This window comes from Heloderma suspectum, chromosome 12 (assembly GCF_057233095.1).
Source record: "Heloderma suspectum isolate Gila_16-S chromosome 12, 16-S_ref, whole genome shotgun sequence".
Lineage (NCBI taxonomy): Eukaryota > Metazoa > Chordata > Lepidosauria > Squamata > Helodermatidae > Heloderma > Heloderma suspectum.
Window position 1 is genome coordinate 19512383 of NC_139469.1, and position 12240 is coordinate 19524622.

Here is a 12240-nt window from a genome sequence, read left to right on the forward strand (position 1 = left end):
CAGGAAAAGCACGGAGGGAACAATCCCCTCTGTGCTTCTCCTGCCCTGCATTGGATAGGCGGTCGCCTCCAAGTTTGGAGGTGGCCACCTATCCCCATAGGATTACGCCCTAAATTGGTTTTTCTGAGAGAGAAAGCAACTGGCCCAAAGAGCTTCATGCTTGAGTAGGGATTTGAAGCCAGGCCCTACTAGTCCAGCACTCTCCTGCAGCCATCCCCAATCTGGTGCCCTCCAGATGTTTCGGACTACATCTCCCAGCATTCCTGATAAGGTTGAAGTCCAAAACTAGGGATGTCGGCAAACAGGGTCTGGGAGGCCAAGCGCATGGGGGGGGGGTCTACCGGACTCCGCCCCCCTCTCGGACTGCCAGACCCTGTTTGCCACACCGCTGCACAGTCCGCGAGCCCCTAGCAGCCGCCTGGCCCCTCAGTGAGCCACCATTTTGCAAAATAAATGACACCTTGGGTTTTTCCATAAACATAATGTTATATAAATGGTGGCCGTTCAGCAAAATGGTTGGAGAGCTATCCCACTCTTAATGGAAGAAGTGTGGGGTTAAAGGAGGGAGGTGGACTATAAATGGAATGCACAGCCCCCTTGCTGATAGGTAGACTTTCTCCCCATTTTAAAGTATTGAGAAATTTTGTGGAAAAGGACATAGTTTAGTCAGCCTGTGAGATTTTATTTAGGGTGCCATCCTATGCATTTTTAGACAGAAAAATGTCCTACAACTCCCAGTATTCCACAGCCAGCCATGCATGCTGGGAGTTGTAGGACTTTTTCCTGCCTAAACATGCCTAGGATTGCACCCTGATAGTACTGGTTCAGACGTTGTTTTAAACTGTCTGGTGGTAGGGGTCTGGTGCTGTAAGGGGCATTTCATTTAGTTTATGGGACATTTCACAAAATCCTGCCTGAGGTACACATAATCAACCACTATGATATACTAGCGATATTGTGACAAGACCTATGGTGCTTTCTGGGCCATAAAAGTTAAAGTGAGGTCAGGAAGGCTCTACGTCACCTAGAGTGCAAAAGAATTCTGACATAAAGATTGCCCTCAAATCTTCTAATATTTAAATCAGTGTGTAGATGAATTGGGAGTTCACTGTAAATGTGCATGATTCAGTTTTTGAATTCTCAGTAAATGTTGGCATTCCTTTTGGCCAAGCAGGTGTAACCATATGTTGTCTGATTAATAATAATGTTTCTACATATAATTTTATATTGATTGAATATACTACTAGCTGCTTCTATAGGTTCAAAGTGGCACCATTTTCCCGTCAGGGAACAACTAGGATGTGAATACATAATGCTTTTAATTGTTACCGTGGAAGGCATACTATGTTTGATCTTATCCAAACAAGCTAGCATAGAGTAATTAACTGGGAAGTCTTTAATTAAATCAAATGAGGCTGTGAAGTGAGCCCCTTTAATGCAATTAAATAGAGCAGAAACGCATAATGCAAATACAAAGGAAGACAGTAAAAAAAAAAGTTGGAAATTAGGGAACACAATGGCTGTGTTCATATCTCACAAAAAGCCATGAATCCTGGCTTACCAAGCCATGATGTGCACAGGCAGCATGCAGGTGCACATAACTGTTTGCTCCCACTTTGCAAATGTGGGTAAACAAACCAGGAAGCCATAGTTAAGAATAGCTTCCTGTTATATCTAAGCTAGGGACTGTTATTAACTAATTCTAAATAAGCCAGAATTTGTAAGCCAACTTCAACTCCTGGCTTGAAGCTGGCTTCCAATTCTGGCTTGTTTTGGAGCTATTGTCCTGGATTCAGACTCTGCTTAATTGTGGCTTCTTGGTTTGTTTACCTGCTCGCGCAAAGTGAGGAGTCAACAGGCTGCATGCACAGTCATGCTGCTCATGTACATCATAGTTTAAAAAGCCAGGATTCATGGCTTGCTGTGACATACAAACATGGCCTGTAGAATTAAACACATGAATTCCATTAAGGCAATGCTGTGGTGTCTTAGTTCTTGATAAGCAAGCATTCTTGGAATTGACATTCAGCCTTTGAAAATACCTTATGTATGAATTCTGAATAGGGATCTACGGATTTTGTAAAATCCATTCTGTCTGCATTTGGGAGATTGTCAGGCACCTTTCATTCCATTCTCCGCTCATTGGCAGAATTAGGTTTTTTCCCAATTTCCCGAATTTGTGCAAATTCACACTTATGAAAATGTGCAACCCCCCCCCCCAAATATGCAAATCTCCCCAAAATGCACATTTTTATGCTTTAGCCTATGGCTAACACATGGTAAGCGGAAATGGATCTTTCACGCCCTTTTGGTTGCTAAAAGACTGATACTATGATACTGGAAGGATAAAAGCAGACCGCCTATATAATGCAATAGATTGAAGACTTAACAACATTAGGAACATTTGAAAGAATGGTATATAGACATAACTTGCAGTGGGACTTATATTTGGATATCTGATCTGTGTTTACTAAAGTTTATGTGTAACCTATTCTTTCTCTCATTTTTTTCTCCCTAGAATATTGTAATATTTGAAACTGGGGATTTTAGAATATGTTGCTATATTTGTATTTTGTTTTGGTTTTGTTATTTTTGTTTGTTTTGTTAGAACTCACAATACAAAACTGATTAAAAGAAATTTTTAAAATGCTTTAGCCTATGGGGGAAATGTGCATTTTCAGCCAGTGTTTTTGTATTTTGCATATTTTCCTGTGACCAGGGGCAGCAATCCTATGGCCGCTAGTCAGCAGCTAGACGGCCATAGGATATGTGGTTTTCCAGGAACCAACCTCTCCCTGCTTCCCCGCTGCCCCATGCTCCCTACTCAGAAGAGGAGCATGGAGCGGCCAAAATGGGGCATTCTGGGGGGGTGTTCCGGGTGGGGAAGGTGGAAATGCCAGTATGACACATCCTATGTGTTCTCCAGCAGCCTCCTCCCTCACTCCACCTTCCCACGGCTAGACAGCCTAAATCGGCCATCTAGCCGCAAATGCAGGGCAGGAGAGAACAATCCCCTCCGTGCTTCTCCTGCCCTGCATTGGATAGGCGGTGGCCTCCGGGTTCAGAGGTGGCCACCTATCCCCATAGGATTGCGCCCTCAATGTACATAACATTCTGGAAAGTTAAGAAAAAGAAAAGAAAAGAAAGAAAAAGGTCCACAAGTCTGCAGAATCTGGGAGACTCGGGAAAAGCCAATCCGCTGTGGAATCCACTCGTTGGATTCATAGAAATCCAAACTCATTTGATTCCATTGTGGATTCCTCTGCCATCCCCTAATTCTGAGAACTGTCCAAAACATGGGACCCAGAAGGGAGTGTTACTAGCCTTTAAGACTGACATCCTCAGACCTTTCCCCGATTGATATATTTTAAAAGCACAGAAATTATAACTATTGCTATCTACAATGCCAGATGAGTATATATTTTGTTAGCTCTTTAGGCATTTTGGAGGGCCTCAATTTCTCATATGGAGTTTAGGTTTAATCCTGCTTTTGTTAGGTAAGGTGCTTATTACTTTAAATACTGTGCCTGTCTGTGTGCCTGTGTGTGCCCATGTGTGTGACAGAAAGAGAGAGAGAGAGAGAGAGAGAGAGAGAGAGTGGGGGGGCACACACTATCGCTTTATGTGTTCAAGAATACATTCTACATGTTTTCCTTGCAGTGGGGTGTGGGGAGGGTGACTCATGTTCAGGGAAGCCATGTGAGGATATCCCAGAGTGATCATCTGCATTGGATCCTGGAGAGTAACTAGTTGTTGCTTTAACGTGGACACCCTTGAAACATGTGAAGCAAGCCAAAGGTATTCCAGATGTCATATGGAGAGGGTACATATTTTCAAATTTCACAGTAGATTGCCCACTTACATTGTTTCCTTTTGTTATAAATGTAGAAACGAAGCAGCATTTTTTAAATTTTGCTTTTTATTTGTCTAGATGCTTATATTCTTCAACCCAGGCTGTTGGCTGTGTTCTTTTTAGGTCGCGGAAATGCACGGGGAGCTGATAGAATTCAGTGAAAGGCTACACCGTGCCTTGATGGCTAAAGAGGCTCTTGTGACTCAGATGAGACAGGAGCTCATTGACCTGAGAGGACCGGTAGGTTTGTGTGTGTTTATTTTAAAATACTGATATTTAAATTGTTCTGTTTTTCACACTGAAGAGCTGGGAAGGTCCTTCCAATACATCACCCTGGAAATTCAGAGCAAGATGATGGCAACAATAAACTCATTAAAACGGTTGGTTGATTGATTAAAATGGTGTACCCTTAAGAGCAAGAAGTTAACACCATCTCCTAGCCTATGGTCTGGAAATTCAGAAAAGAGCTGTGAGCTTGTGTGTTCCCTCCTCCTTCTGTGCACATGCGGCTTCACTTTTAGCTTGCAGTTTAGCTCGAATCATAGTTCATTTATTTATTAATTATTTCCATTTATATCCCGTCCTTCATAAACAAAAATCCCAGAGCAGATAACAAACTCTTGTGCCAGTCCTAAAAGTGGCTGCTAGGGTTTTACGCAGGGATCAGGAGATCAGAACAGGAGATCAGAACATCTATCCTTGGTCAGATTCACTAGTTTACTACCAATTTTCACTAGGTTTTGGACTCAATTCAAGGTGCTGGCCTTCACCTCTTAAAGTCCTAAATGGCCTGGGACCCAAGGTATCTCCGAACCCAGTTCTTCCTGTATGAAGCTGTCTCTCCTATTTTGGAGGCCTTCCTCTGTGCCCCCTTGATGTTAACTGATGTTCGTTCTATCTATCTATCTATCTATCTATCTATCTATCTATCTATCTATCTATCATGTTTTTATACAAATAGGTCTTAGCCTGGTGATGAAATGATAGCAGGGTTGGTGCCAGCCAGTGTACCTATTGAAGGGAAGTATTCCAAAGTTGGGGTGCCACCACAAAGAAGGCCCTATCTCATAGCTTGCACTGACATCCAAATTGGCAAGCTGTGGCAAGCATCCCACTAAAAATGAAGCCAGATGTTATGTGGGGGACAGCAGAGAGCATGTGAGCTTGCGGCTTGTCTCTTATCCTCCAAGCCATGGTTTGGCAGATCATCTGAACTGAGCTGTTGTCCATGGCTTTCTTTTGGATGATTCCAAAACTGGTCAGCTGATTTGTACCGTTATGGTGTCTTAAAACAAGACAGATAAAAACCAAGTTTCAGGTAATAAAGCAAAGAACTCCTCAGTGCAACCTAGAAAAAACTGTTTAGTGCAGCTTTCCCCAGCCTGGTGCCCTCCAGTTGTGGGAAGTCTGCCATACTGGTTGGCCAGACGATAATGATGAGATGATATTACCAAGTTAGTGATGACCCAGACACAGGATGATCTGACACCTGCTGATAGGGGAGCTCTCTAGACACATGTGGAATCATCTCCTTGCCTTTGCTCAAAAATCAGTTGTGACTGGTTTACTGGAGCAAAATCTTACCAAAATACATATTCAATGAAATCCCTCCAGAAAAAAGAAAAGAAAAAAGCTCTTGGGAATTTGCTTGCTTACACGAAAATACACTGTGTCAAATACACAGTACAGAGGCACTAAAGGAATACAAGAAAGCTTCCCTTGATAAAGAAATTTTTCCGGAACACATTGGGAATGCTACCAATCTGTGCAGCTGCCTTTTCTTCTGTTTCAATAGGCTTTCTTCTGAACTGCATTTTTATTTAACCCATTCTGACAAGGGTGGGCCACACAGGATCCACAGGCTGCATGCAGCCCTGGAGCCATTTTTATGCCCCTGGAATTGCAGCCGCAGCGGCCAAAATCACAGGTGCGTGGAGAGCATTCCCCTTGACTGCGAGCAAAACGGCGCTCCCAGAAGTGGCAAATTCGGCAGCAGCAATTTCACCAGGGGTGCAACCCCTGGTATGTTCCGGGGGGAAGGGAGAGGAGACCTCTGGAAGTTGGTCACCCCTGCATTACGATTCAAGGTGGTGGTTTTGACCTGTAAAGCCTTACATGGCTTGGGACTACAAAACCTGATGGAGGGCCTTTCAGCTATCCATATACTGTGCTCATCATCTTAAGGCCCTCCTCCAGGTGCCTCCTCCAAGGGAGGTTCAGAAGGTGGCAACAAGTGAGAGGGCCTTCTTAGTGGTAGCCCCCCTGATTATGAACAGTCTCCCCAGTGAGGCCAACCTGGCACCAACACTGTCATCTTTTTGGTGCCAGGTTAATACCTTTCTCTACTCTCAGGCATTTGGCAGCATATGATATGGCTGCAAAAAAGGCAAAAGCTATTTTGGGTTGCATCAATAGAAGCGTAGCTTCCAAATCCTGTGAAGTACTAGTTCCCCTCTACTCAGCACTGGTTAGGCCTCATCTGGAGTACTGTGTCCAGTTCTGGGCGCCACACTTCAAGAAGGATGCAGACAAACTGGGGAGGGTTCAGAGGAGGGCAGCGAAGATGATCAGGGGACTGGAAACAAAGCCCTATGAAGAGAGACTGAAAGAGCTGGGCATGTTTAGCCTTGAGAAGACAAGACTGAGGGGAGGTGGGATAGCACTCTTCAAGTACTTGAAAGGTTGTCACAGAGAGAAAGGCCAGGATCTCTTCTCAATCATCCCAGAGTTCAGGACACGGAATAATGGGCTCAAGTTCCAGGAAGCCAGATTCTGGCTGAACATCAAGGAAAACTTCCTGACTGTTAAAGCAATACAACAGTGGAACCAATTCCCCAGGGAGGTGGTGGGCTCTCCCACACTGGAGGCCTTCAAGATGAGGCTGGACAGCCACCTGTCAGGGATGCTCTGACTTGGATTCCTGCATTGAGCAGGGGGTTGGACTCGATGGTCTTATAGGCCCCTTCCAACCCTACTATTCTGTGATTCTCTGATGAGATTTTTAATTGGGTCCTGGGACTTCTTAGTGTTGATTGTTGAAATTGTTTGTTTGTGTGTGTGTGTGTGTGTATATATATATAGTGTGTTTATATGTTTGTATGTAAATGGCTTTTATAATATAGACAATATTGTATTTTTAAGGTTTTAGTCTTTTGTTACCTGCCCAGAGAGCTTTGGCTATTGGGTGGTATAAAAAACGTAATAAATGAAATGAAAAGTAAGTTTGTATTTATATCCAAGGGCTGGAATCCAAAGAGTGACTTTTAGATCTGCCCAACAGCTTTGGCAGACTACATCCCCGCCCGCAAGCCATATGGCAAACTGCTTTTGAAAGTCCATAGCTATGGAGGGACTACAGCTCTGTGGTTGAGCACATGCTTTGCATGAAGGAAGTCCCATGTTTCTTGGCAGCTGCAGTTGAAGGAATTAGGGAGCAGGTGATATTGAAGACCTCTGCCTGGGACTCTGCAGGGCTGCTGGAGGGGCCTGTTCTCAGTTGGCTTCCTGTGCCCTCACCATTCTAAAAACGGTTTGCTAAGCACTATGAGGAGGGTGCTGTTTAAGAAACACCAGCCCAGAGCCTCCTTGAGCACATGGAGTGAATTGTGTGCATTTTGTCAGGATCCCACGCAAATGTTTAAATGCTCAGATGCACAAATTTAAAGGCTTTTGGAGAAACAAACATGGCATTTCTTTTAGCTATTGGCCTTTTTTCTTCTTTTCAGAGAGTGGCTAGGGCAGGTTAAAGATACAATGGGTCTTTGCTAATTTGTGAATGCATGTTGTATAAGCAGTGGGTGAAATGATTGTTTGCTGTCAGTTCCCAAGTTTCTCAAATAGCAAGGGCAGAGAAGGGGAAGGTGGGAAAGAAAAATGAAAATAGAAATGAGACATGCCAATGTAGGAGGCTTTGAGAACCACAGACAGCGTCCTCTTTCTAGGATTTCTGTGTATCTGTCCACTGGAGAATACAGATATATTTGCTGGTGTTCATCTTGTGAGTATGCAGTGAAATATATTGAGCTGTTCTGTTCTGTACCATCTATAAGACAAATGCCTTTTGTACCCAAAGATGTACTCCTTAATCTCCTACAGTGGCCCCATTCACACATCACAATAACCCTGGTTTTTCCCTCCCAAACCCTGTGAATGCTGCAAGTGGGAGCAGCTAAACAACCTGGGGCGGGGGGCTCTGTCCCTAGATTGTTTAGCCCAGGAGTGCAGAACCTCCACCCATGCACCTAGTCTGGCCCATGGGGTGGCCCAATCCAACCCATACAGCCTCTTGGGGTTCCTTCAGGGGGTAGGGCTTAGGCTCCAATTCCTGCCCCCTGGAGGAATCCCCTCAGAAGGTACCCCCCCACACACTGCTGTCTCAGGTTGGAGATAGCAGCAGGGACGTGGAGTGGCCTGGGGCCCTTTCTCCATGCTGGGAGGAGGCATAGTTCTGTGCCTCCTTCTAGCATGGAAAAAAAGGGGGATGATGTAAGGGGTCAGGGCATCTGTGGTTTAGTGTGACACGCGTACCATGAACTCTGGCTTGTTGGGGGAGAAGCCAGAGTTGGAACCCAGAGTGAAACACTGGGTTGTTTAGGCACTCCTGCTTGCAGCAAGGGTAATCAGGCAGCGTGCAGCTGCCATGTTTGCAATAACCAAGGTTTAAAAGAAACCTGGGTTGTCGTTCCATGTGAACTGGGCCAGTGTAAACCTGGATTGTCGTTCCGTGTGAACCAGGGCAGTGTGTAATTTAACCCCCCACCCAACAATTTCAGTAACAAACTTAGAGCCTCAAGGTGGTCTGTCCTTCCTTGTCCATGGCAACACAGGGAGTTTCACGTCAAAGTATGGTTTGGACCTGGGTTTTTTGTGTCCAAGACCAGCACACAATCAATCCACTATGCCCCTGCCTAACACCCGCAAAGTTAATAAAGTGAAAATGGGCATTTTGGTTGGTGGTGCTCATGGTCAAGTAGTCTGTGAGTCAGAAGGAAAAGAGCAGGACTGCATATGTCTGTAGCATGCTCCATCAGATTGCGTTTTGCTCACAGCATCGTCAGCTTCCATACCCTGGCCCCAGTCAACTAGAATTTGGTCATTGCTTCTGCTTCCTTTAGCACCTGCCAAGGCATCTTTAGTAGGGGCCTTCTCACACTCTTGAGAGTCATAGTTTTATCGAGCAGATGTTCATATTAGAGGGACATGGCAATGATGAGTAACTCCTTGTGGTTCTGCATGGACCTGCCGTCTGTTTGTAATCTATTAGGAGTAGAGTCTTCAGTGTGTTGACTCCCTCTCTATGGTACTCCCTGCCTTTTGATGTCAGGCAGGGACCAACATTGTCTCATTTTTGGTGCCTGCTGAAGACATTTCAACAAACCTTCCCTGACTAACCAGCTATGGTTTTATTGGCAGAATCTGATTGAAAAGATTTTAATTTCAAATTTCTATCATCATCATGTTGTTCGCGGCTCAGATATTTTATTGAATACAGAGCAGTATATAAATTGTGTAAATAAATAAACTAATGAAATGTGTATGGGTGGTTGTATATATTGTGGAGATTATCATCATGCACAATTATCTGCAAATATGATCTCTGATGGAGCAAGCAGTGTTAAGCAATGGAATGTTTTGGCCTGCAAATGGATGTCTAGATGTTTGGTACGGGAAATGAGTGTAAATTTAGTCAGGGTTGTCCTGGAGAGGCAAATTGGATTGGTGGGAAAGAGATAATTATAAAATTATTAAGGAACACAAGGGGACTGTGTCCTTTGCAATAGACGCCTGTTCTAATGGAACAATATAAAATAATTAGGTGGTGGAATTATTTATTACGTGTCTCACAAGTACAGTGGCACGGACAAGGGTATAATTGAGGTACTGCTAACTATAAACTTCAGAATGAAATCTTAAGGGCAAGATAAGCATAACGGGACATCATATGTCTCAATTTGTAAGCAGAATACCTCTCCGTTTAATTTAGTCCTAGTCTAGTGGAAGGCAGAACATCAGACTCGGCTTATCCTGGTTATTTTAGTTTTGCCTACGGTCTTGTTTGTGAAACACCGTTTCTTTACTATGGCCGGGTGGGGGAACAGAGACTGCAGTCAGAAAATCCAAATTGTGTCCTAAGGCACAAATGAGGCAAATTCACCAAATTTCATCTTTTGCTTAACAGAGTGTTAGGAATCGTCTGTATAATCATTAATTGCAGGTTGGCAAGAAATGGTAGAGAATCTTATACCTATTTATTGGTTATAATTATTTATATCCCGCTTTTCAGGATATAAATTCCTTCCAAGGCAGCTGGGAAGTGACATCGAAATACATTAATAAAACTGCAACAAACAGTGTCAAACCTGTCATCAGGATTCATCCTTCCCGCAGGGCAGTTGGTGGGAGATGGCTGTGGGTGGGAAGAAAGGACAGTTCAGCTGGAACAAGAGGAGGTGTCTGGTGCTGTTTTTGTCTGCTGCCTCCTTTTGGTGCAGCCTTCAACCACTTAGAGCCTTCCATATGTGTTGTGCTTCAGTTCCCACCATCCTCAGCCAGCAAGGCTGGCACTGGCTGGGTATGTTGGGAGTTCTAGTTCAAGACATCTGGAGGTCACCAGATTGATGAAGGCTGTCTTTGTGCTTCCATAATATGAACCGGCTTTGCTGGGCTTCAAAGAACTATGGAACCGGTTTCACATGTCCAAGGAGTCCTTGGGCTTCTGTTTCTCCTAGATGGTTGATGTGGAGACGCCAGTCTTTATGCACCAAAAGCATATGCTTGTATCACTGAGCTATGACCCCTCCCTATTATTCAGTTTTTAGTTTCAAAATGTCTTTAAAGCATCAGATGATAAATGCCCAAAGTCTGCACCTGAAAGAATGCATTTAATAATTTTATTCCCTGTAGCCATCAAACAACCGTAACTTCAAACGTATTTTTTAAAACCTCCAGCTTTGGAGAGATGCTGAATAATAAGCACTATACGTCAGTACAGCAACTTTAAAATATTCACAGTTTGAAGGGGGAGGAATATAAAATGTGACCCATTTTTTCTTTTTCTTTAAATGCATCACAAAGTGAAACAAGAAGATATTTAAAAACCTGTTTCAGCTTCCAGATTGTGCTTGACCTGTAAATTTTGGAAACAGTCCCTATTGTTGCTCAGTTATGATGCTGTGTATGTTCTCCTCAGAGCCAATGCATATGAAAAAGGCAGTGATCCCCCCCACCCCCGATGTATTTTCATAGTTGTTTCCTCACCTTCCACATATCTCTCTTTGTTAACTTTTTCTGGGCGGACTTCCTGTTTTTAAGATCGACTGGAAAGGAAAGAAAATGCCTTTGAGTTCAGGACTGCCTTTGAATTCCTGGATCATAGTGGATGATCTGAAGTGTTCACAAGATACCCTTTCTCTGCTGGTGAATAAAAGACAGGGAGTATTTCTAAAGTTGTGGGTGGCATGTATTCCTTTTGTGAATAATTTGCCATTTAATAGCTTCTAATTAGTCATCCCCTAGATCAGCCTTCCTCAGCCTGGCTCCCTCCAAATGTGTTGTACTACAACTCCCAGCATTTCCCAGCCAGCCATGGTCAGAGGGAACCAGGTGGGGGAAGGTGGCTCTACAGTGTCGTTTTTACAGTGGGGTGGCTAAGTGCAAGAGCTGTGAGGTTCTCCTTTGTGGTCTCTCTGCAGTCCCACATATGGGTTGTGCAGTTGTGCAGAGCAGCCTTTGGAACAAAAAACCCGTGGCACTGTGATCCACCCCAAAATCCAGGGGGCATGACCAATGGGGCATGGTTACCAACTTCCTGCTTGGTTCCTTCCAACTTCCTTTTTGGTTCCCTTCAGTGGTAGCATTATATGGAACTACTTTCCCTGTCTAGGCATAAAGCTGAATTTGATCTTCCTCTTGTTAACCATCACTCCCTTTTTCCTTTAAGATTTTTTCCCCTGCCTCTTTTTCTTGTGCCCCCCCCCCCCTTTTTGGCATTGTAATTGTATTTGATCCAGGACATGGAATCATGGGCTCAAGTTACAGGAAGCCAGATTCCGGCTGAACATCAGGAAAAACTTCCTGACTGTTAGAGCAATACAACAATGGAACCAATGACATAGGGAGGTGGTGGACTCTCCCACACTGGAGGCCTTCAAAATGAGGCTGGACAGCCATCTGTTGGGGATGCTCTGACTTGGATTCCTGCATTGAGCAGGGGGTTGGACTCCATGGTCTTGTAGGCCCCTTCCAACCCTACTATTCTATGATTCTATGATCCCTTCTAAAAAAAATTGATTTTAATTTGATTTTAATTTTTATTGCAAATACAGCAATAAACAGAAACAACAAAAAGAAGGGAAATGTTTATTTATAATCTTATTGATAAATATTTA

General features: G+C 43.9%; 1 protein-coding gene across 15 annotated transcripts in view; it reads left to right on the plus strand.

Annotated features, from left to right (window-relative positions):
- The window catches only part of SNX29 (sorting nexin 29), a 304758-nt gene that overhangs the window by 133191 nt on the left and 159327 nt on the right, over window positions 1–12240 (plus strand). For all 15 annotated transcript variants that reach the window (XR_014785563.1, XM_084818640.1, XM_084818628.1 and 12 more), the window contains one exon: window positions 3977–4093. Coding sequence is in view for 14 of the 15 variants with exons in the window: in XM_084818640.1 (XP_084674766.1) it covers window positions 3977–4093 (117 nt within the window). In the remaining variant the exon portion in view is untranslated. The remainder of the gene's footprint in view (window positions 1–3976; window positions 4094–12240) is intronic.